Source organism: Chelonoidis abingdonii, chromosome 1, assembly GCF_003597395.2.
Source record: "Chelonoidis abingdonii isolate Lonesome George chromosome 1, CheloAbing_2.0, whole genome shotgun sequence".
NCBI classification, from domain to species: domain Eukaryota; kingdom Metazoa; phylum Chordata; order Testudines; family Testudinidae; genus Chelonoidis; species Chelonoidis abingdonii.
In genome coordinates, this window is record NC_133769.1 from 139,255,465 (window position 1) to 139,280,373 (window position 24,909).

The 24,909-nt window shown below is 44.5% G+C and overlaps 1 protein-coding gene across 1 annotated transcript in view; it reads right to left on the minus strand.

Moving 5' to 3' along the window:
• CD9 (CD9 molecule) overlaps positions 1–23,060 on the minus strand; it is a 37,269-nt gene extending 14,209 nt beyond the window's left edge. The window contains 2 exon segments of the mRNA XM_075070729.1: positions 4,724–4,826; positions 22,824–23,060. Of these exon segments, the coding sequence (XP_074926830.1) occupies positions 4,724–4,826; positions 22,824–22,889 (169 nt within the window). The 5' untranslated portion in view covers positions 22,890–23,060.
• Positions 23,061–24,909: the final 1,849 nt, after the last annotated feature.

Consider the following 24,909-nt stretch of genomic DNA (forward strand, 5'->3'; position numbering starts at 1 on the left):
CAGTGAGGTAGCCTCTTTCTCAGCTAGGGGCTTGTCCTCCTTCTGACAGCCCTGGCCTAGGGTCTTGGCTCTGCCAAACCAGGATCTACCTTGCACCTGTGTGTCTTGGGCTCCTTGGCCACACAGAAAGTCCCCAGGCAGCCCTGCCCTAACCATCTCCACAATTGTAAAAGTAAAAATAAATTATTAATTGCCAAAATTGCAAAAAAAAAAAAATCTAATTCTGCCAAGCCTATTATAGGCAAGAGGCAGAGACTGTCTCATCCCAGAACCGTGTCTCCAAACCTAAATACGGAAAACCTGGAATTATGCCAGAACCAAATCCTGCAAGTTATTCTTTGTAGACCCATGGGCTGGGCTGCAATTGTTCTGACTGGAGGCAGATGAGGTTTGCAATTTACCTCTAACCTAAGGTTTACTGGCTCCACAAGAATGTGGGTGGAAGGAAAAAGGAGTCATATGCATCTGGTATAGAGCTTAAGAGCTGTTTTTCCCTTTTTAAATGAACGAGTGCCTTTTGGAATCGTCTAGGCACATCAACATAACAAAAACTATAATTTAGCTAGTTAAATCATCATTCTCTACAACCACAGCAAATTCAACCTCCTCTGCCTTTTAAAGAGAGAAAGCGAAAGAAAAAAATTCAGCCACACACTCAAAAAGAATTAAGTGACTGAGTAAATTGACTATGGTGCTCTGTCCAACTTGGGAAGTGGCTACTTGAAAGGGATGGCGATCCGATCAGCCTGTTCTAGAGTAGGGGACCCTCCAGTAAAGACTCCCTACTTTCAGTCCCTGATACACAGTACAAAACCAGGAAACTGTCAGCATGAGTGCCATGGCTGATCAACTACTGCGACTTAACATTAATAATCAATGCGCAATTAAAAAATTTCTGCATTATGTATTATATATAAATAAAACTTTGGAGCTGTCCTACAAGTTTCCTGGATGTGAACTGACAGGCCAAATATACATAGATATAGAGTTGGTTGAAACTTGGAATTTCCATTCTGCAAGAGTTTCTGACATTTCAAAAAGTTTTCTCTCATCCTAAATTGGGATCTGGGGGAAGGGGAGGGGGGGCAGAGAAAGGGTGTCAATTTTCTGCAAAACAAAGTTTCCAGAAACTTTTGAAGTTTGACAAAAAAGTGAAGTGCTTTGTTTTGACTTTTATAATATAAAATTATAAAGAAGTCAAAACAAATCACTTTGACCTTATTGAAGAAAAAATATTAAAATGTTTTGCATTGGACGATTACAATTAAATTGATGGGTTCCTGTGAAATATTTTGATTTTGTCGAATCAGAATTTTACAGTGGAGCGTTTTTCCATCAGAAAGTCTTCAGCTGACTCTATAGACATCGAAGTAGTAGATTTGTCTCATGGACGCAATGAAACAAGTAGCAGACAGCTGTTTAGGTATAGTGCTCATGAAGAAACCAGATCTAATTCTAAAAAGTTGCTGCATGCAAGCCCAAGTGGACTTTAGTATTTTATCTAAAGCGGCTTAAGCTCTCAGAGAGCCTGTTATATGACTTGCACAGCAGGGCCTTGCTGAGACAGATTTCTAGAATGGGGAAAATATGGAAAGGAGGATTAAAGGTGGAAATCTGACGCCATCTTTAAGAGGAATTCAGGAAGCAATCATCGAACTAGCATATCCTTAAAGAGAATGTAATTTCAGTCACTAGGGCAACTGGAATCACTTCCACCAATAGATTCATAGATTCCAAGGCCAGAAGGGACCATTGTGATCATCTGGTCTGATGTCCTGTATAACACAGGCCATAGAACGTCCTCAAAATAATTCCTAGAGTTAAAAGCAAAAACAAACCAAACAAAAAAGACAAAACGCCACACCACCACCTCATCTTGATTTCGAAATTGGCAGTGATGGAGAATTCATCATGACTCTTGGTAAATTATTCTAAGGGTTGATTACCCTCACTGTCAAAAATGTACACCTTATTTCCAGTCTGAATTTGTCTAGGTTGTACCTCCAGCCTTGCATCGTGTTCTCTCTGCTACACTGAAGAGCTCATTATTAAATATTTGTTCCCTATGTAGATAGTAATCAAGTCATCCATTACCCTGAATCATTCTTGTTATTCAAAGAGAAGGTTATGGAACAGCTTCCCTATGAGGAGAGATTAATAAGACTAGGCCATTTCAGCTTGGAAAAAAGATGACTAAGGGGGGATAAAGAACTAAGGGTCACCAAATGAAATTAACAGGCAGTGGGTTTAAAACAAAAAGTATTTCACCACACAATGCACAGTCAACCAATGGAACTCTTTACTAGAGAATGTTGTGAAGGCCAAGACCAAAACGGGGTTCAAAATGAACTAGGTAAGTTCATGGAGGATAGGTCCATCAATGGCTATTAGCCAGGATGGGCAGGGATGGAATCCCTAGCGTCGTTTGCCTGAAGTGGAGAATGGGCAACAGGGGATTGATCACTTGATTATCCGTTTCTGTTCATTCCCTGTTAAGCATCTACCTTTGGCTACTGTCGGAAGACAGGATATTGGGCTAGATGGACTTTGGTCTGACTGAGTATGGCCATTCTTATGTTCATAAGCTAAAGAGATCGAGCTCTTTGATTCTATCAATAAGGCAGAAGTTCTCAAACTGTGGGTCAGGACCCCAAAGTGGGTCGCAACTCTTTTGAAAGGGGTCACCTGGGTTGGCTTAGACTTGCTAGGACCCAGGGCTGAAGCCTGAACTATACTGCCTGGGACCGAAGGAAAAGCCCGAGGGCTTCAGTCCTGGGCAGTGGGGCGCAAATTGCAGACCCCCTGCCTGAGGCTGAAGCCTTTGAGCTTTGGCCCCCCTCCCCAGAGTGGTGAGGTTCAGGCTTTGCCCCTTCCCTCAGGCAGTGGGGCTTGAGCAGGCTCAGGTTTAGTCCCCCCTCCTGGGGTTGTGAAGTAACTTGTGTTGACAGAAGGGGGTCATGGTGCAATGAAGTTTGAGAACCCCTGCTATAAGGATAAGATTAAGTCATGGAGGTCTTTGATTCCATGACTTCCAGAGTCCTCTGTGACATTTTCCACCTTACCCCTGCAGGGGGACCCTGGAGCTCTGAGACCTCACAGGATGATGGGTGGTGGCCCCCTCCCCCACCCTTGGGCTTCAGCCATCCCCTGTCAGCCCCCTACCCTCCCAATTATTTTTAGTAAAAGTCACAGGCAGGTCATGGGCTTCCATGAATTTTTGTTTATTGTCTGCGACCTTTACTAAAAATAAACATGACAAAATCTTAATCTTAACTATAAGCCATATTTTCCAATCCTTTAATTATTCTCATGACTTCTCTGAACCCTCTGGAAATTTATCAACATCCTTCTTGAATTGTGGGCACCAGAACTGGACACAGTATTCCATAAGAAGCCATAACAGTGCCAAATACAGAGGTAAAATAATCTCACTTCTCCTACTCAAGATTCCCCTGTTTACGTGTCCCAGAATTGCATTAACTCTTTTGGCCACAGCATCTGACTGGGAACTCCTGTTCATCTGATTATCCACCATGACTCCCAAATCTTTTTCAGAGTCACTGCTTCACAGGGTAGAGTCTCCCTTCATGTAATTTTGGCCTACATCCTTTGTTCCTAGAAGCACATATTTACATTTAGTGGTATTAAAACCTATATTGTTTGTCCCCAGTTTACCAAGCGATCCAAAAGGTTAACCTTATACCTGAGAGAGAAAATGTCAAAGAGTGGTTCAGAAGGAGCTTTCAGCAGACTGAACTCTAACCAGCTCTAGTTCTAGCCCCCATCCCCTTTGTGAATCCACAGGGAATATAATTTTGAATAGAGGAATTAGGGACTCTTCCTATTGGTACCATCTTGCAGCTACTTCAGCTCCCTTCACACTAGTGTGTAACGGGTAGGATGCAAACTCTTGGACGAAATGAATCTGTGAGCTTATGAACAAGTCCTTCAGTTTCTATGGAGGCTGCCTCATTTGAATATGTGCCAAGGCTACCAGACATATTACTGCATCAATGAGGCCCAATGTGCACAAGCATGATCCTTGCTGAGACTTTCTGGTTCTGGAGCATCTTCTGTGTCAAATCATGATGTCCTGGGATTTGAAAGCCAGGTCTATCAAGATTCATATATACTCCTGTTGCCTCTAAGTTCAGACTTTGGGAGTTTAGTAATAACTTATTGCACTGTAATTTTTTCAAGTCACTGCACAAACAACAACTTGGTTTAGAATGAAGCTCTAGTGACTCACACCCCCTGCTGGAGATCTACACCAGTTCCTGGATCCCTTCCAAGTGATTGTCCATCAGCAGTCCTCCACACAGGGAAGCACATGCTATATCTCATTGCATTTAGAGAGGTCTCTAGGACTAGTAAGCATAGTGTAAGCACAGACACACACATCACTAATGCCAGCCAAAGAGGCAAAAAACTGATCTATTAGTGCTTTTCTTCTATGGGATCTCTTAGATCTCCATTGCATGCTAAACCAGTGTGTATGTGTAGGCACCCGCGCGGTACAAAGTGCATAGCTAGCTGTCTCCCTGAAAGAGAGGTGTGTTTATTCCAGACTCACCATATTTACCTGAACATCTTAAAATCTCAGACAACAATTGAGTATTGCACTTTGGCAAGTCTTTGTGAAGGTTAAAGACGACAGAGTCCATTATCAGAAAGTTCTTGGTATAAAGGGAATTTATGATACTCAAATTACTTCACTACTTACCAGTATAGAAGTTTGAATTGTTGGGAGTTATCTCAAAGATACTTTTTGTCTGCGTATCAAATCGAAGCCATAGTCCAATTGCAAGGACTGCAGTTCCTAAAAGCTGTATGAGTAAAGAGAAATGTTGTAACAGCATAATACTTATTTCTTTAACAAATGTAGATGAGGATGATAATTTTACATATTTTTAGACTAATATTATTATGAATGAGAAGGAGGACATTGCCTTGTCATTTAATTTCCAGAACTAAGATGTTATTTTCAATTTTGGCATATTTACATTCCAAGTTGGTCCCTGTATTAGTCTCCAGCTTTGTACATATCCAGCAGAATATTTCACAAGTTTTATTGCATCATAATTTACAGATCAAGCTGAATGTCATTCTTGTTCCATACTGAAGACATGTTATGTATTGGACTGTGTCAACTTGCTGGGTTATATATTTCCACTAATCCCTGAACCCTATTGTAATCAGGTTGAATACTGCATCATGCTGATGTTTTCACACTGAAGACAACTTTGTAATATGCTGAAGACAATGCTTTGTAGGCAGTTTTATTTCTTCCTATATGAAGACCCACTAGTAATTTCAGTGAATTAAGGGAATAAACCAGATGTATGTCATGTGATGGTCAATGTTTCCGGCACAGTGGTAAAAATAAAAAAACAAAACTCTTCATACGTCTGCTGAACTCATCAGTCCAAGTCTGGCCAGCATAAAGTAAGAGCTAAGCAAAGGTGATACGTGGACATATTGTAAGAGAGGTAGAAAATACAGAAGGCAGCAACAGAAACACTGCTCTATCGGAATCTGAAGTTCTGCATCCAAAATTGGACCAAAAAAGGTGATCTGCAAACAAAGAACCAAGTCTGTGTGCCCAAGGATCCTGCCAGCCTGGCTGTGTGTGCACACACATGGCAAAGGACATTTAATATTCACAGACTAACCTCTGGGACAGTTGCCCTGCTTCCAAAGCAAGGGGGTATGGATTAGAGGTACAAGAATTAGGGGTTATCTACATGAACTCTTAGTTTGTGGCAAGCTGAGATTTAAACCTACCCCACACTTGCCTGCCAGTCACTAAATGTCTGTGTGTGGATCCTGTTGCCGTGCACTGAAATTCTCCTAGTGCGTTTTCACTTATGCTGCTTTGAAATGGGACTAGATCAGTGCACACTAGGAAACTTTTAGCAGCAGCAGCAGGGTGTACAAGGACACTAACTACATGCGAGGTGAGTGTGGAGTAGACTTACATCCCAGCTTGCCACAAACTAAGGGTATGGCTACACTTGGAGGTGTGCAGCGCTGGGAGTTACAGCGGTCTTCGTACAGCTGTGTAGGGACAGCTCTGCAGTGTGGCCACACTGACAGCTACCAGCACTGCAGTGTGGCCACGTTTGCAGCATTTCCAGCGCTGTTGGGAGTGGTGCATTGGGGGCAGCTATCTCAGCGTTCAAGTGGCTGCAACATGCTTTTCAAAAGAGGGGCGTGAGGGGGAGAGAGAGTGGGAGTGGATTTTTGGAGCTGTCAGCTCCCTGCCTTGCAAGTTCTAAGGACTGGAACACACACATCACCAACCTGCAATCATTTTAAAAGTTTTCGAGCCCTTCCCCCACCCCTCTCATTCACTAAACGCAAATTATGCACTCCGAGCTGGCTTCTCTACTAAAGCAAACAGCTGTGAACATTCCAAAGCAATTCCCCTGCCTCTTCTCGAGCAAACAGGAGCTGTGTTTGTTTTTCAGATAAGCAGCTCCAGGGAGCCCGGTCTTCCGATTTGTTGTGAACAGGCATTCTGGGATACCTCCTAATACCCTGGAGGTTAGTTACAGCGCTTTTGGTGGCCACACCTGCGGAGCAGTGCTGCATCACCAGCATTGCGATCGTTATACTCCGAGCAGACCAGGTGTACAGCCAGCGCTGCAGCCAGGGAGTTGCAGCGCAGGATGTGCTTTGCAGGTGTGGACAGTTACTAAGTTGCAATGCTGTAAACCCACCACCAGCGCTGCAACTCTCCAGTGTAGCCATAGCCTAAGAGTTCGTGTAGCCAAGCCCTTATATTTTGCCTTAACTAGCTTAACCCTTCCCTGGGATTTCTTAAACCTTAGGCCTAATTGTTACTAGTTCTAGTCATCTGTTACAAATGTCTCTTTGCCCTAGAAAATGTTAAGTATGAGCTAGGAGAGAATAGAATGGCATTCACAGACTTCTGCACCCAAGAGAGACTGGAAATTGTTACAAAGGCTCAAATTATTGTCGCCTCTGCAGATAGCGCAGACAACCCGCCGCCACTGATCTCCATGGGTGCGCATGTTTCCCTCTATGACATCATATCCTGTTCCCCCAGACCCCAGTGAAACCCTGCACTGGACACGTGCACAAAGAGAGGGAGCAAAAGACCCCTTTTCTTCTTGTGTATTAGAAGTACAGACGTTTGGGGGCGGCGGGAAGAGGAAGAGGAACTTTTGTTGCCCATATACATATTTCCCCTCTCCCAATCTCTCTCCCCAAAATGATGGAAGTGTGTGGAGTTCCTTGAAGGAACCCTACATGGGGCGAGAGGGAAAAATCACTAGCAGGGGAAAATTTGTGTTTTTATTTGTAATGATTTAAAGAGGAGTTGCAATTTAAATAGCCTGACCTCAGTGTAGATCGCCCTTAAAGAGGCTTTAAAAATACCTTAGGAGTTTGCGGAGGGTGGGGGGCGGGGGTGTCAGAGAAAGATGTAGCCTCTGAACAGCCAAAGACTGGATTTACCTGATCAGAGAAGCCACACATACCTGAAAGACCAGCATTACCTTTAAAAGCAAGAATCTGATGACCAACCTATCAAAGAGGAGCCTAAAGGTTTAGCTAGAGTGCACCACTACATATTAATTTGTTCACTAGGAACCAGTCGCAACCAGAGACTTCCAATCCAATCGAAGATACATTAAAAAAAAAAGTCTTGACACTTCAAAACCGAAGTGCAACCAGACAATCTTCTTCAGGTTGTACCTCAGCTGAATAAGAGTAAGGCCTGGTCTACACAAAGCGTTTTACTGGTGTAACTACGTCAATCCAGGGTGTGATTTTTCTCACATATATAAATTATGCCAGTAAAAACCCTAGTGTGTTATAAAGCACCTTACACTGTTATAACTTTATAACAGTACTGTTTATTCTGCTTCGCTGATGATTGGCAATAAACTATACTGATATAACTGTATCCACATGGGATGGGGGAGGGGAGACAGTGTGTCACTTTATCTGTGCTAGGTATAATAAAAGCAGTGGAAAATTTTAAAGTGTAAATAGAGGCCAATAAGACTTGACTAGGCTGAAGTTCAAGAAGTTCATAGGGTTATAAAGGAAAGTATGTGCAGTATATAATGCTATTCTGGGATACCCCACCATGCACAGGCAGCAAGAGTCATAATGAAAGGACTTTCAGCAAGAGCCTTAATCTCTGAAAGGGTCAGGAAATTCTCTTCTCACCCCTTTTGCCCACCATATCCTAAATGGCCAAAGAAGCAGTGTGGGGTTTCTCAAGGAGTGACTCTCCTCCATCAACAAGCATTCATCACTACTCACTCATCTCTGCATATGCAGGGTTCTCACTAAGGTTCCATTTTCAAGTGGCTTATTCATTTGAGGTTGTAAGCCTGTTACTGACCCAAGTAATGTGTATTTTAGTTAGTTATAAACTTGTCAGTGGATGGTGCGTTGTAGTTACAAAACACGATTGTGAGTGACCTATAGACCAGTTGGACTGTAACAAATTAATAAGCAATTGATGCTCCAATAAATGGTTCTTTGTTAAATGTACCCTTAATATGTTTGATCAGATTAAGGCTGTTTACCCACAACACTCCAGCTCCTCTGTACAGTGACACTTACCCTCTTTGCTTCCTAAGGCTAGATATTGCTATTCTTTGGTTTTCAGGCAGCCTCAAGCCTTTTGTGAATAAATTGACTGAAAGTATATCTGATTCAACTTGCAATGGCCTCCCAATTTAATGGAGACGAACCCTTGCCATGGGGTTGCCAACTTTGGTTTTCTGCAATCAGGAACACTCTTGGCCTGCCCCCAGGCCTCACTCTATCTCCCCTCCCTTGCTCTCCCCCACCCTCAGGTCATTTTCATGAACTGGGGCAGGGGATAAGGGCTCTGGCTGGGGCTGAGAGCTCTGGATTGGGACTAAGGATGAGGGGTTGGGAGTGTGGGAGAGGGCTCTGGGGTAGGGAAGGGGGTTGAGGTGTGGAAGGAGATGAGGGCTCCGGGGTGGTCCAAGGGGTTCAGAGTGCAGGAGGGGGCTCCAGGGTGGCCAGGGGATTCTGCATGCTGCTTCTGTCTGCAGTCACCGCCCCCACAGTCCCCATTGGTCACGGAGCTCCCATGGGAGCCGCGGAGCTGGAGCCCTCCTGGCTGCCCCTCCACCTAGAAGCCAGAGGGACATGCACACTACTTCCAGGAGCTGCACGGAGCTGACCACTGCGGCCAGCCAGTTTTAGCAGTCCAGTCAGCTGTGCTGACCCAAGTCGCCAGGGTCCCTTTTCGACTGGACACCTGGCAACCTTACCCGGCCCCTCCAATATACCCACTACCACCCCAAATTTGGGGATTTTTATAATTCCAATCCAAGATGAGAAATTTGCACCTCATCTTTCAAATTAGAACTAAGCAGAAAAGTTTGTCTCCATTTTTAGCTTTCTGCCTGGGAAAGGGAAGCTGGACACTGTTGGTTTTATGCTATAAAGAGCTGACCTATAGAAAATCCAAGGTTAGTTTTTAAAAACAGAAAGGAGTTTGATTTTTTGAACCACATTCTTCTCAGATCAAAAGGGTGCTTTTATGACTTTTGTTTGGCTACCACAACACTGTAAAACTCTAACTGGAAGGAAAACCAGTGATAATCCAAGCTATTTTATGGAGTGGCATGTGGTCTACAATTCTACTCTGAAACAACTATAAAAATGGCATTATAGAGCTCTAAGCTTATTACCTCTCAATGACTACATATTAAAAGAGGTTCAATTTATAAGTAAAATGGATCACCAGTAAAAAGTTATACAGTTAGGACACAGTTGAGGATTCTGTTGATAATGTACCAAGAATCTAGCTCCCTCTCTATTTATTGTTGTAGAACAAAAATAAAAACAGATTTGGGGAGGTATTTTGTTGGGGTCAAAAAGTTAAGCAGCTATATCTGAAGAAATGAAAGAGACAGATCTTTTGTTTGTGGAATTTTCTGACCATAATTTCCAGTTCTGAACTTGTGACACAGGTTACTAAGACTAAACAATAAGCATGTAATTTAAGCTTGTTACTTGGTGCGTATAAACACCACATAGTCAGTTCCATCATTTCCTCTGTATAGGAAGTCAGTCACTACCCCTTGTTTGTGTGGGTTTTTGCATACAGCAACAGGAGAGATACAAGAAGAATTTTTTTTAAAAAGGCAAGAACGCAACTGTAAACCCTCCCAAAATTGACAGGTTGAATCCAGAGATGGTATAGAAACCCAAAGTTAACTTTTTAAACATTAGTTAATTGAAGAATTAAAGATATTAAGTTGAAATCCACTCTACCCGCAAACCTTGGACAGATCCTGTTATGGGAACAGGCCTGTCATAGATGCTGTGTTAAGTCTAAACAAAAACAGGAGTTAAACTGATATTCAACTTGATGGCTGACAAAGGGTTCCAGTCCCTAAAGAGGGCACTAAAAAAAAGTCAAGTTTCTTGCCATTACAAGACTTCTTCTTTACCATTTGTATTAAGGCTACTAAGCACCCAATTGCTTCCTCCAAAATCCATCCCTAGTCATCTTTCACTTTTTACAACAGCAGCTTTGCCCTCCAGAACTTGCATCACTCCTCAATCCATCTGACTACAGCCAAATTGTTTTCCTTACATGTTACTCTGACTACATCATCCCTCTTCTTAATCCCTACACTAGCTTCCAGTTATTTTCTGTATCAAATGCAAACTCTCTTTTGTTGCTTTCCAGGCTGGGCCCCTGTATATGTATTCTTGTCTCCTACTGTGGTCCACAACATGCCCTGTCCTTTCTTCTCCCAGCTCCATGCACCTTGACACTCTTCTAGTCTCCACTTCCTTCCTGCACCTGTGTCCCCATGCAACTTTTGTCTTGGAAGTTCCTCCTCTGAGCTCACCTCTTTCTGTTAGCTTTCCAATGCTGAGCACACCACTCTATTATTCCTGTAAGACTCTGCTCTCAAACTCTTTGTTTTGTTTAAATTATGTATACACATACAAGCTGTAGTCCACACAAAGGTTATCATGGCATTTACTGTTTTGACTCTAATCCAATCTGAGACTCTGCTTTTTCGCTCCCTAACTGTGCATAGCCATTCCGGATTTTCAACTTCTTTGGACCAGAGAAGACCTGCCTTATTTTTTCTGTAGAAAACCCATGCACACCTATAATGTTGCAGAGTGAAGTTACTGGATAACTGGGTTGTGACAGAACAGATTATTCTGGATAACCAATCTTGAGAAAGCTAAGGGGAAAGGGATGGGGGGGGGAAGAATAGCTCTGAGCTGGATGTTGGATGAAAGTTATTAAGCTGAGATGGCATACAACCTATTTTCACCTCTTCTTGAAAACACTGAAACTTTGCTAGTGGGGTCTTTTATGTTTTTAAAGAAAGCGTTATGTTAATTAAACAAGGAGATATCAGGGTATAAAAAGAAGTTTAATTCATTTATCTTGAACAAGAACAAGTATACTATGTTAGAAGGTCAGGCAATTAATTTTGAAGTTAATCACTGAAGTAGTTTGAGCCTCTTGGGTCTCCAGGAGATCTTCTGAACTTAAATCCTTCATTGGTCTTGAGAAGGGCATGACCTTCACAGGCACAGGTTGTGAGGGTCAGATAGATACAAGACACACACACACACACACACACACACACACACACAGAGTGCGGAGCCTGGGAGCTTTTGGACAGGGACAACTCCTTTTCCAGAAGCTCAAAGACATCCTAAAAGTAAGGTCTCAAGGTTGGCAAATGATGCCTAGATGGGTTAGTTAAGTGCAGTTTCTTCCTTAGAGCTTGCAAGGTATACAGAATGTACTTCTGTATTTGCTGCTACAGAACTAAGCTCTATGATGACCATTATCAACCTCCCATTACCTCAATTGTATGGAGACTATGGAGTTTGTCACTCGATCAGCACCGCCTGCATAAGATCTATTACACTATGGTTCAAAGAACTTACCAACTCTGAAGAAACCTGTGTAATTAATTTAAAAGTTTTACAAGTCACAACTCCTGTTTAAAAGCTTGCCATATGCTGACACCGTGGTTAGGTTATGTTTCATGAGAGGGATAAGGGAGTGCTCCACACAACATTGCATCTGAGTACCTTATCGAAGAAAAAGAAAGAAATCTAAGAGTAAATCTACCTTTTGTGTGTTATAGGTTATTGTACCCTGTGAATGCAAGGGCAACGAAGTGGATTTTACTTCTCAATTTGCAGGTGACAAAATAAGTTAGTTCTTCCAATCTCTTCAAAACGAGAAAGTTCCACAGTTGTGGAACAGCTTCTTAAAAATCTGTCGAAGGCTATGTTTATGCCACAGAGCCTACCCCAGCATAACTATGTCAGCACAGTTATAGCCCCTACACAAACAGAAGAGGGTTGTCTGTCAAGGTAGGAACACCACCTCCCTGAATGATGCTAGCTGTGTTGACAGAAGCCCTCTTCCACCAACACAGCTGACTCTACACTGGGGAATTTGTCGGCATAGCTAGTTCAAATCACAGGTGCTATTATTGCATACCCCTCAATGATGGAGTATACCAGTATTACTTAAAGCGTAGACCAAGCCTTGTATGTGTAAATCTCCATCTAGAGGTTGAAAACTCCATTGTTCCAGAGCAGGGGTAGTCAACAGGTGGCACAGAGGCCAAATCCGAACAGCCAAATGCTTTTGAACAGACTGCCACATCTTTTTATTTATGTATCATTATTGTTATTTTTGTATTTTCTCTGGAATCTGGACCTTGACAAAAAAATAATAATGGATTACCCCTGTTCCAGAGGGACACAGCTGTTGTATGGGTCATGGACTTGAAGCAAAGGACCATCTCACTTTACCTTTCTGTGCCTCAGTTTCCTCTTATCCTTTGTGGCATCTATTTAGACTGCAAGTTCTTCACAGCAGAGACTGTCCCTTACTATGTGGATGTAGCGGTATTAACATAACATGGCCCCATCCTCTGTTGGAGCTACTGTAATATAAATAATAAACTTGCTGGAATTAATCATGTGCAGGGCTATTGAAGATAAAGGACTAAAACCTTAAATTAGGCCAATCAACAAGGGATGCAGAGAGCAGACTAGGCTGATGTGTGCCAGAACCCTCGTGATTTAAAATGAATGTCAGAGTACAGTGCCCGAGAGAAGACCCATGAGAACTCCTGGTTACTTTCCAATGCCATATGAAAGCTGTGTGTCTCTGGATAAGTGGGTTTGGGAGGAATGGATCAAGGGAGAGAGGAACCCTTCCACTTTCATTCAGATGGCATTAGACAGTGACCATTTACTATGTGCCTAGGCTCCTTTTTCAAAGGTTATTAAAAGCTCCCTGCACTTCGGAGTGCAAATCCCTAGAGCTGCTAAAATTTGAAATGAATGCCATTTAGTAATGTATATTTGATTACAATCAAGTTTGGGAAATTAATTTGGAGGGAAAGGAAGTGAGACGGTGACAGTGCATTGCAGTCAGTAAAAACCAGAGTATTTCCACAGCTGTGAGTATCATAGTGCTGCACGGAACAGAATTAGGGGAAGAAAGCTAAGGGGGAGGGGGAAGAGTATCAATAACAATTTTTGGTTACTTCTTGACTGGTTTTTCCAGGCATCACTAAATGACCATTCCTCATTTAGGGTTATCCAAAAGCAGGCCCTGCCCTCCCCACCTTACGAATGGGAGTGTAGAGTAAGTCAGTGTGGTCCCTCCTTCAAAACAAGAACACTACCAAAACATTTACCTCAAACTTTCCACTGGTACAGAAACCAAAGCAACTTCTACCCCCACATATGCATGTCTATATACTGCCTTGGGCCAAGAGGGGATACTGCAAAGCATGTAGAAAAGTTGAGATTATTATGAGCAATTTAGGAACATGTCTGATTTTGAACCGACTAAAAACTTCTGGCTCACTATAGACAAAAAAAGAAAATCACCAATAAGAAAATCAAATAAGGATTTTGAATGGATTGAGGTTGAGCCTTAGTAATGGCATCACTATCCACAGACTTTTCAGGCTTCTGAGATGCATAATGCATATCTGGCAATTAGAAAAGAGTCAGCAACTGTTTATTATGATCATGTTTAATCCTATTTTGCTTTGAAAATTTATGGGTTGGAAAAAAAAAAAAAAAAAAAAAAAAAAGAGGTTTTCTTTCTCATTAAGCAAGTTCCAGTTCAAGAGCGTTATTTGCAAAGTTAATGCAATGCCTACTGTACTGCAACAGCATGTATTGCAATAAAATGGTATGACATTACAGGGAATTCTTGAACCAAAGCCAAGACTAGTGGCCATTTTACACAAGTTACTATTCAGAAGTCAGTCTACTGATTTTACATTTATTTACATTGCAAATTAAGTTAAAATTGCTAGAAATCTAAATATAGATAATTTCACATCAGATTTCTCAGGGCAATATACTGCAATTGTGTTCCTGACTTTCCACTACATTTTACATGGAATTCAAGTATACAAACCGGAAATTAACGTATCAGTTCAATCGAACACAACTAGCATTTTGATTCAGGCTCTACAGCCCATGACTAAGTCAACAGCCTTGACCATTACACAAGGCAGAGAGAAAATATTCTATAAAAATGCTTGGTTCCGCTCCCGAATGTGTCTGCTGTGAGAAATCTCCCCCCGCACCCACTTACTTGAGTGGCTTAAGGCAGGGGTTCTCAACCTTTCTTTCTGAGCACCCCCTCCCCCCATGCTATAAAAACCTCCATGGCCTACCTGTGCCACAACAGCTGTTTTTCTGCATATCCAGTAGATTAAAAGGCAAGACTGGTATTAGGGGGTAGCAAGCAGGGCAATTGCCTGTGGCCCCACAACACAGGGGGCCCTCCAAAGCTTAGTTGCTTGGAATTTGGCTTTAGCCCCACGTGGCTCGGGTTCAGCTTTCTGCCCTGAGCTCCAGGGAGTCTAACGCCAGCCCTGCTCTGTGGTTTATTTTGGCACACCCCCCTCCCCCACAAAACTTGCTCACAGCCTCCTAGGGGCTCCGGGACCCCTGGTTGAGAACCACTGGCTTAAGGAAGTCTGTTCTACATTTGTCAGTACTTTAAAGAGGCTGGCTGTTTTTCATACAATCACAGAAATGCAGTACTCAAGGTCCCTTCCAGAAGTCATCAAATCCAACCCTCCACGCTATGGTACTACAACAAACAGATGAACTAAGTGCTCTGTCACACAGTGGATCAGCCACACACTGAAGAAAGGAAGAAGCCTTCAAAGTCTAGTCTTACCATTAACCATAGTTTTACTGGAATCATGGCCTCTGTAAACAATGGTGAGTGAGACACACAAAATAGTACTTCCAAACAGGGTTCAAAGATTTAAGCCACTTGATTCCCCCCGCCCTGTTTAGGTCAGGTTGAGGTTTTGTAAAACTAAATTTTAGCACGTGTTATTGCAACTTTAGATAAAAAGAACATGTATATTATAATTCATTATAAATTTTAAACTGCCACTACTAGTAGGGCATTGTCTTTGAATATTGCAAGACTGCTATAAGCAAAAACACAAAAAATATTGAAGATTAAAGCCCTGATGCAGCAAACACATAAACTTACTTTAAAAACCTGACTGTAAGTTTACTCATATGAGTAGTTCCACTGTTTTCCACAGGATTAGCCAAGTGCTTAAACTTAAGACATGTTTAAGAGCTTGTCTTCACTCTGGTGCTAAATTGGTACCACTGAGATTGATGCAATGGATTTGATTTAGTGGGTCTGGTGAAGACACGATAAGTCAATGGGAGAGTGCTCTCCCATTGACATAATTAATCCACCTCAATAAGAAGTGGAAGCTATGTCGATGGGAAAGCATCTCCCACTGCCTTAATGTGGTGTAAATTGATGTAAGTTACGTTGCTTGGAAGGAGGGGTGCTTTTTACACCCCTGAGCGATGTCACCTATGTCAACTTAAGCAATAGTGTAGACAAGTGTTTGCAGCATCAGGAACTAACACTAAAAAAAAAAAAAACTCTGTGGCATAAAATCTTTGCTTCCTCCAAACAACATTACTTCAGTGTTAACAATGAAGTTATTAGACATTCAGTATGTTAAAAAGTTACTGTGAACATTTTTTATATACAGGCCAAAAATTTAAAGAGCCCCTAAGGGCTTCTGAAAATCTCAACTTAAAGTTGTTTAGGAACACAAGTCCAACTGACTTCAAACTCCGATGAAGGAGTTTAGCCTAGTCAAAACACATCCGCTTTTCTGATTTGTGGAAGTGCAATACGTCGGAAGGTGGTGATTGTTGCAAATACAGCATTCCCTCTTCCAAGTTATTTTTAGCATCAGTTCCCTCTTTTTATCTCTCTCCCTCACTCCCTTCACTTCTTTTCCTCTAACGTCTTTCCTCTCTCACCCATTCCAGCTGCTAAGCTCCCTGGCTCCCCTATCACACCTAAGACAGCTGGTGGCTCCAACTGGTCTGCTCCCAGGTCCTTTCAACACCAGTGCCTGGGCCACACTGCTCCCCAGCTGCATTCCAAGTAGCCTGTTACTATGCTCAAGTGGAATTGCCCAAGCCCAGATATAGAATTTCAAGACAAAAAATTGGCTCTGTAAGCTAAGCATTTTTAAATGTGGTTAAGGCCACACACCCTACTACACTGATGAGGAACAGGAATCTATAAGGCCTTATTATCTATATTCTGAGTTGCACCAGTTTAACAACAATTTACAAGCCTAATGTGAACACCAGATTAATGGCAGTAAGAGGTGTGAGTTTCTCAGGGAATTCCCTCACCTGGAGGGAAAAAGAGGAGAGTATGGTTGAACCACCATCCTCTTCATACCTTTAAGATTGGGTGGGGAACCCTTGCAAGTTCAATATTCAAAGAGGGAAAGTGCCAGAATGAAACTACACCCTATAATTAGGTGAATAAGCCTAATTAAGTGGTACAGTCATCCTTGAAGTTTAGGGGCAGGGAGGAGGGGGGAATTAAGAGGTATCTGGTTAACTACCATTTTCAAGCAGTTAGCCAAACTGATTCTAGTACAGTCTTTATGAGCTTGATCTCTCATGTGCAAATTTCCTAGGGATTCATAGTCCTCTGCCTGGGTCACAATATGCCTGTACACCTGTGCTTAAAAATCAGAGTCTTTAAAACAGCTTTAAGGCAAGGGCACCTCAGTCCAATTTTAAGATAAATCATATGAAATTGACTGACATGTAACTCTAGACCCCTCATTAGCTAAACGTATTTACAGTGGCTGAGAATTATCACTCACTTAACCCAGCATGCACCCATGCATACCTCCCCCGCCCCCCTGGAAGTTGTGCCCTGTATGAGTGAACCCTCTTTTAAGAGCTAAAGATTATTAGTTAAGGCTTGTGAAGGCATCAGGTTGCTCCTGATTAACTGTTCCTCATTAACTACATGGGTGGACACTCTTTGGATTTGTCTACAGAGGGACAGCCTGGATTAGTTGTTGCAGAATAAGCTATTCTACAATAGAGCCCAGTATGGACAGTCTTATTCCACAATAAATTACTATGGGCAATTGAGGGTTTGGCTACACTTGCAAGTTAGAGAGCATTAAAGCAGCCATGGGCACCCTAGCTTGCTACCCGCCACACCGGCAAGGCATGTATGGCGCTCTGACTCCGCAGCTAGAGCACTCTTGGTACTCCACCTCAGCGAGTGGAATAATGTTTGATGTGTCTTGTCTATAACGCCCGGGCACCAGTGTGAACAGAGTGTTGCATTATTGCACTCTGATTGGCCTTCGGAAACATCCCATAATCCCCTTAAGTCAAGTGGCCACTCTTGTCATTGTTTAGGAATCACTGCAGGAATGCGGATATGCCCTTTCAAAGCTCTGTTTCTGACAGCCGGCATGCTTATCTGCTCCGAGACAAAGCAACCACTACTGTGGAATGCTGGGGGAGGGGAGCAGAAGAGGGGGTCTTCTGCTGTCTGAATTTACAAGACAGCATGCTGACATGCTCCCAGCTCCCCCAAAACCCACTTTCTCCACCCCCCTCCCCATACACACACCACACTCCCTGTCACACTCCACCCCAATTGGAAAAGCACGTTGCAGTCACTTGCATGCTAGAATAGCTGCCCACAATGCATCACTCCCAATGCCGCTGCAAGTGCCGCAAATGTGGACACGCCAGTGCACTTGAAGTTGTCAGTGTGGACAGACTGCAGTGCTTTCCCTACTGTGCTTTCAGAAGCCTGGTTTAACTCAAAGCGCTTTACATCTGCAAGTGTAGCCATACCCTCAGGAATAGTTACTGTGCTGTAACTTCACATCCTACCTTAATCCACATTAACAGTTCAGTTTCTCAGGCCTAGTGTACACTGGGGGGAAGGGGGATATCAATTTAAGTTATGCATCTTCGGCTACATGAATAATGTAGCTGAAGTCGACATTCTTAGATTGACTTACCATGGTGTCTTCACCGTGGTGAGTCACTGCTGCTGTTCCCCCGTCAACTCTGCCTGCGCTTCTCGCTGAGCTGGAGTACAGGAGTCGATGGGAGAACGCTTGAGGGTCGATCTATCGCATCTACACTAGACGTGATAGATCAACCCCCGCTGGATCGATCACTGCCCACAACAGTAATTGTGGATGGATGAAAATTACTCTTATTCCCAGCCCAAAATGTGTCTACACATGGAGTTAATCAGAAGCAACTCTGACAGAAAAAGGAAGCATTAAGAGAAATACATTTAGTTTAACTACTGATGTTAAAGATCTAACTTCTCTTCAGGACCCTCTGGTTACTGATCATCAGGGAAAGGTGGATGCCTCCTGCAAGTGGCAGTGGGGCCACTCAGGAACAAGAATTCCTTTCCCAAGTCCTTACTTCAGAAACAGTGCTAGTCAGTACTCAGCTGTATGGTGCACCAAGGCATCTCACTCCTCTATGCCACTCTCCCCAAGTGTCTAGCTAATTCCAGCCCCTGCCCTCCCACCACCACACACCTCCCCAGAACCCACAAGATGGACCAGCTGCAACTGCATGGTAAGTCTCTAAATTTAAACTTTGTTACTCCAAAAGTCAGTTTAAGAATGAAGGACCTTCAGCCCCTTAAGATTTTTGAGACAAAAAAAGCATCCCTTATTTTATTTGCCTTGAGGGCTAAAACAATCTATCATTTTATCCTAGGATACGTATATGAAAATATGGATTCTCCTCACCAATTTTTAGTACTGTAGTAGCACCTGGAGACCCTGTTCAGGTTTCAGAGCCCCATTGTTCTAGGCACTCTATACACAAAACAAGAGACGGTCTTTGCCTCAGTGGTTGAGTCTTCACTAGGAAAAAGTGTGTTTTGTTGCCTCCTGGGAGCTAACCTGTAACTTCACAGTGAAGACTAGGCAGTCTGTAGTTTTTTTACATTGTCAGCAGATCAAGGTAAGCACCAGAGGGTAGCCTAGCATTTACCTCTACCAGCTAACACATCTAAAAACTACACACTGCCTAGTCTTCTCTGGGAAGTTCTCATGTTAGCTAACAGGAATACAGGTTTTTCACTAGTGAAGACAAGGCCAAAGAGCTTACAGTCTATGTACTTTTCTTTCCTTTCCCCAACTCACTGACAATACCCTAACTCTTTATCTTCTACAAAGCCTGGTAAAATGTAGATCTAGAAGCTAATCCTATGAGCTAGTTGAAATACATGAGTAGTTTTACAGAGTAACTTCACATAGAATCATCCATTCCAGTAATCCAGACTTCTGGTAGACACCATTATGTAAAATACTAGAATTTGAATTCATAATTTGTTTACCAGATAAATTTTTGTTCCTAGCTTCCCATCCTCCTAATCTAAGTTAATGTTTAGTGAATATCAGATGTGGAATCACATTTTACACAGTTGAGATATGCAGAGACTCTAAATCCAAACACTTTCAATCTCTCAGCAGGAGATTATAAATCTAGGTGTTCCCAAAAATCAAGTGTTTTGATTTGGCTAGTTATAGAGCTAGAATTTGTAGTTTGTGCCTGATAAAAATCAGAGAATGTATTCAAGGCCATCTCTACATAAACAGATTACTAGTGAGGTATATTTCACTTGAACACATGCAGTTGTTTTTTCCCTTCTAGTACTGCATTTACTTATGGGGTTCTCTTTTCTAGGTTTCACTATTACTGCTAGTCTGTATGTCAAAAAGGCATTTCCTGGATTTTGGTAGCTTTTGGGGGGGGGGGGCAGAGGGGGAAGAGGAAGGAAAGAGAAGAGGTGTGAGGCGTTGGCTGAATCTTGATTGTTTTTAAATAGTGGATTTTTTCTTATTTTTTGAGAAAAAACCACAAAGTTGTACCCAAACCTGATTCCCTTTGAGTCACATGACCTTATTTCTCAGACATTTATGATGAACTTACAGCAGTGTTTATTACCTTCCCTTAATTTACTCATGTTTGTTCTAGAATCCAAAACAGAAGATTTGTATTTAGCAGCATAAACAGCCAAAAAATAGATGTTATCTGACTGTTTAAATAGAAAACATAGGGAAAAGAAATAAAGCTTGAGAGGCCACAGCTTCTAAATGAGAACTACAATCACCTGAGGTATTGCTTTGCAGTCTAGCCTTGCACTTTGCAGTGCTCCCTAATTTTCATTTCTGTTATCTTGCTCCAAAGGGATAAAATAACTTTGGACTTCCTGGGCACATGGCACTCTGAGAAAGCACTATTAAGTATGTCCCAGAGAGAAGCTGCCCGCTTCAGGTGAAGATTCCCCCAGCAAGCAGCATGAGTTTAAACTCCAGGGGATAAAATGTGTCTTAACTGTGTGTCTGTTACCATGGGAACTTACATACACAACTGGTTCACCTCCTCCATGTTAAAAAGTAGGCTACCTGGTATGCTTCTATTACATTTCTGTAGAACTATGGGTAGAAATTGAAGTGAAATGCCATTAAAAAAAAATGAACTGAGGATATTCAATGGGATGAGACATTTGGAAAGCAGTAATAGTCATGTGCAACAAGGCTGATAAAACATAATAGGCTAGAGGCAAGTTTTCAATGTGTAATTGTAGCCCCACCCTCCCCCAAAGTCCAGCTTTGAGCTGCATACAGAACTCTCTCATCAGAGTTACACCTGCAGTGTGTTTAACATAGCATACATTTTCAAACTAAAGCAATACTGCCTAGATTAGGATTTTCTTCAGCAGATACTGAAGACATCTCTTTAAAAGCATACAAATTAAGAAAGGTTAAAGTCTGTTTTTTCAACATTACGAATCACTTTCTGCTTGTAATCAAATCTACTAGCCTATGGAAAATGAGTCTCTCAAGGTAAATAAGGAGGAGTCCGGTGGCACCTTAATGACTAACAGATTTATTTGGGCATAAATTTTCATGGGTAAAAAACCCACTTCTTCAGATGCATTAGAAGTGGGTTTTTTACCCATGAAAGTTTATGCCTAAATAAATCTGTTAGTCATTAAGGTGCCACCAGACTTGTTTTTGTGGACACAGACTAACACGGCTACCCCTCTGATACCTGACAACAAAGTAAATGGAACATCAATAGTCTACACTATAGAAAGCAATTTTAAAATCCACTGCATAGGGTAGCATATCCCCTCCTCCTTTTGTATTAGAGTTCTACCATAGTTTGCAGACATTCATTTAAAATTCAAGTTCTAAGAAGGTCAATTACTTTCTGAGAGTATACTTATACAATTATGTGAAGTTAGCAAATGTCTATAGAAGTCACTGCCTGGCCGCTTCTCAAAGCCAGGCTTGGGAAAATGCGGCTTAATGGAGCTGCCTGGCAGGTATGGTATGTTAAAACTGGACTGAAGTCCCGCAGGCCTTGGGTGAGCCTGCTGCCTGAGTGTTTTGCGTCTCAACTACCCTGAACTAGGCAGGCTGCCAGCTGCTACCGCACTGGCCGCTCCCCGGGAGCACTGCCACTCAGCAGCCTCACCCTGGATTACTGGCACGGCGTCTAAGGGGAAGGGTGGGGTCCGGGAAGAGAAAGGCCCTTTCTAAAACGTCGGGGAGGCACCCCTTGAAGATCAAATACACTCTCCCTCTGGAGCACATCGAATGCGCCCCCCAGCAAGTTTCTCCGGTTTGGCTCCGTTTACAAATCAACACGAACTGGGGGCTGACCGTGCTCGCACCCTGTGAGACGGGGTGGGGGAGCTATTCAGGGGCAGGAGATGCAGAGAGGCAAGAGAATCAGGGTCCCGTCTCTCCCCAACGGGAGGGGAGAGGAGTTGGGAGCGGGAACCAAAGGACGCTGCTCCGAAAAGCGACTCCTCTCCACCTCCACTCGGAGACGCCCACGCCCGGGGGGCAGGACCAAGGTGCGACGCTCCCAACCAGCCACGTTACGACTGGTGGGGGGTTGGAGAAGCAGGTTTGCCCGAGCGCCCCGCGGTGGGGTGTCGGGTCTCCCCTCATGTCGGCAGCAGAGAGTGGAGGCTTCCCAGGGTGCAGCCCGGGGACCGCGCCAGCCTCGCCCGGGGGCAGCCTGCAAAGAGCCGCCAGCCAAGTGCTCGCCGCAGGGCCGGGCCCGGACGCTGCCCGCCGGGGCACCCTGCCCAGACAGCAGCGGCCCCTCGGCCCGGGAAGCTCCGGCACCGCTTGGCGAGGTGGCCCCGCCGGGGAAAAGCCAGAATCCCGCCCTCAAAGAAGGGGAGACCGACTCTCCTCTTCCTCTAGGGGGACCCACAGCTTGGGGGGGGCGCTGCTCCCCGCTCTGGGGCAGCACCGGGGGGCTCACGCCAGCGTCCTTCCCTCCCGAGCCGCACCTGGCCGGGTTCCTGTCCAGGGGTGGGGCCGCCCCGGTGGCAGAAGGGGGCACACGGCGTGGGGGGCGCGCTGGGCTCTTACCCAGAAAATGAAGTTGAAGCCGAAGAGCAAGTACTTGATGCACTTGGTGCCTCCTTTCACTGGCATCCTGCTGGCGGGTGCGGGCCGGCTGGGGGCACTGGGCAGCTGCTGCGGGGCTCGGCGGACGGAACGAGACGCGGCGAGGAGACTTCCAAAAGTGCCACTCCTTAAATCCGAGTTTCCGTGGAGCAGTTCCGTGTGCCTTCCTCCACGCTGCCCAGCCCGGCCCCCTTTTCCATTCCTCTGACTGCCCTGCCCTGCCCCTCGCCCCACCCTCTAGCCTAGCCTAGCCTAGCCTAGCCCTGCCCTGCCCTGCCCTGCCCTCTGGCTAGTCATGACTCCCCTCCCACTATCCCTGCTTTGCCAATCTCTTTCTTCTCTACCCTTCCCTGCCCTGCACCTGCCTCTCTGCCTAGCCATCTCTGCACAAGGCTAGCCCACTTTTGTGTGCTCCCAGCCCTGCTTCTCTGGCTTTCCCTGCCTCTTGCCCACTCCCTCTCTGGATTGCCTCCAGTCACTTCTGCCCCTACTCCCTCCTCTGCCCCTGAGCTCTTAGCCTCACATCTGCCTCTGCCCCTTCCCTCTCCAACAGCTTCTTGGCCTGCCTTTGCTATGGTGTCCACATTCTACCTTGCCCTAGACCCTGGTCCCACCCGCACCTGACACACACAGATCAAACAGCTAACAAAACCCCCAAACATGTCATTGGTTTTCATGCTGGAGGGGAATAGCATGAGCAGTACTGTAGGAACAACAGCTGATCCAGAAACTGAGGGACAGCATCTAAGCGGGGTGTTGTCCCAGGAACACTGGATTCCTTCTAGGATAGAGGGCAATCTGGGAAATGGTTCAGAGGAAATAGGTACCTTGTACTGGAAAAGGGAATTTAGCTAACAGAGAAGTGTAAAGCCTGAGATTGTCTTTTGTTTATTTTCTGTGTAATTTGTATGTGTTAGCTTTCCCTTCTTATTTCATCTTTGACTCTATGATTTTTCTATTAAATAAATATTTTGTTTGTTTTTACCCCAAGCAGGTCTGTGGTGTGTAAACTATATGGAGGGTGTGTGCCCAAGTGAATGGATAATTGGAGCAGCTTTCACTCCTTCATGGGTGATGACCCAGAGGAGAAAAATCTAAGTATCTGGTAGTTATAAACTTGGGGAGATGGATTTGGGGAGACTCAGGCCTGGAAGAGGTTGTTGAGGTCACCCTGCAAAGAGTAACTAGGTTGCTGGAAGCTAGGGTTGAGATCTTTATGCTTGTGGGCTGGTTACTTATGCCAGAGCTCTGAACCACAGCACAATGGGAGTCTGCAGAGGAGATCAAGTGAAAGTAGTTGGAGCTCAGCAGGCTGGGGGGTTGATTTGGATGGAGTTCCAGGTGTAGGTGGTTGGGGCTCAGTGGGGAGGATGTCTGGGGGGGTTCATCTGGGTGATACAGATGCAGAGGAGGGGAGGCTTGTCAGGGTGATGGTTTGATGGGCCTGCTTAACAGGGGAGCCCCAACTGTTGCCACAGGGGTCTACATGCTGGGCCCCCACTTCCCCATCCCCTTCTCTTCCCCATCCCATGCCCCTTCCCCACCAATCCATCTCCTCTCCATCAGGGTCGGCTTTAGGCCGATTCCACCGATTCCGGGGAATTGGGCCCCGCGCCTAAGAGGGCCCAGCACCATAGGCACCTTTTTAATTTTTTTTTTTTTACGCTTACCCCGGTCCCCGGCTGCGGTGTGCTCCGGGGTCTTCCTTTGAGCGAAGCGCCCGAGGGAGAGCGGAGCAGCCTCGCTCTCCCAGCTAGAGCTCCAGCCTGGGTGGCGGGGCTTGCCACGCTCTAGCCGGGGCTCCAGCCGGGAGAGTGGGGTGGTGGGGCTTTGCTGCTCTCCAGCCCGGGGCTCCAGCCGGGAGAGCAGGGTCGCGGGGCTTTGCCGCTCTTTTGGCCGGGAGAGCGGGGCAGCGGGGCTTGCCGGGCTCCAGCCGGGAGAGCGGGGCGGCGGGGCTTTGCCGCTCTTCGGCCAGGGCTCCAGCCGGGAAAGCGAGGTCACGGGGCGGCGCCGCTCTTCTGGCCGGGAGAGCGGGGTCGTGGGGCTC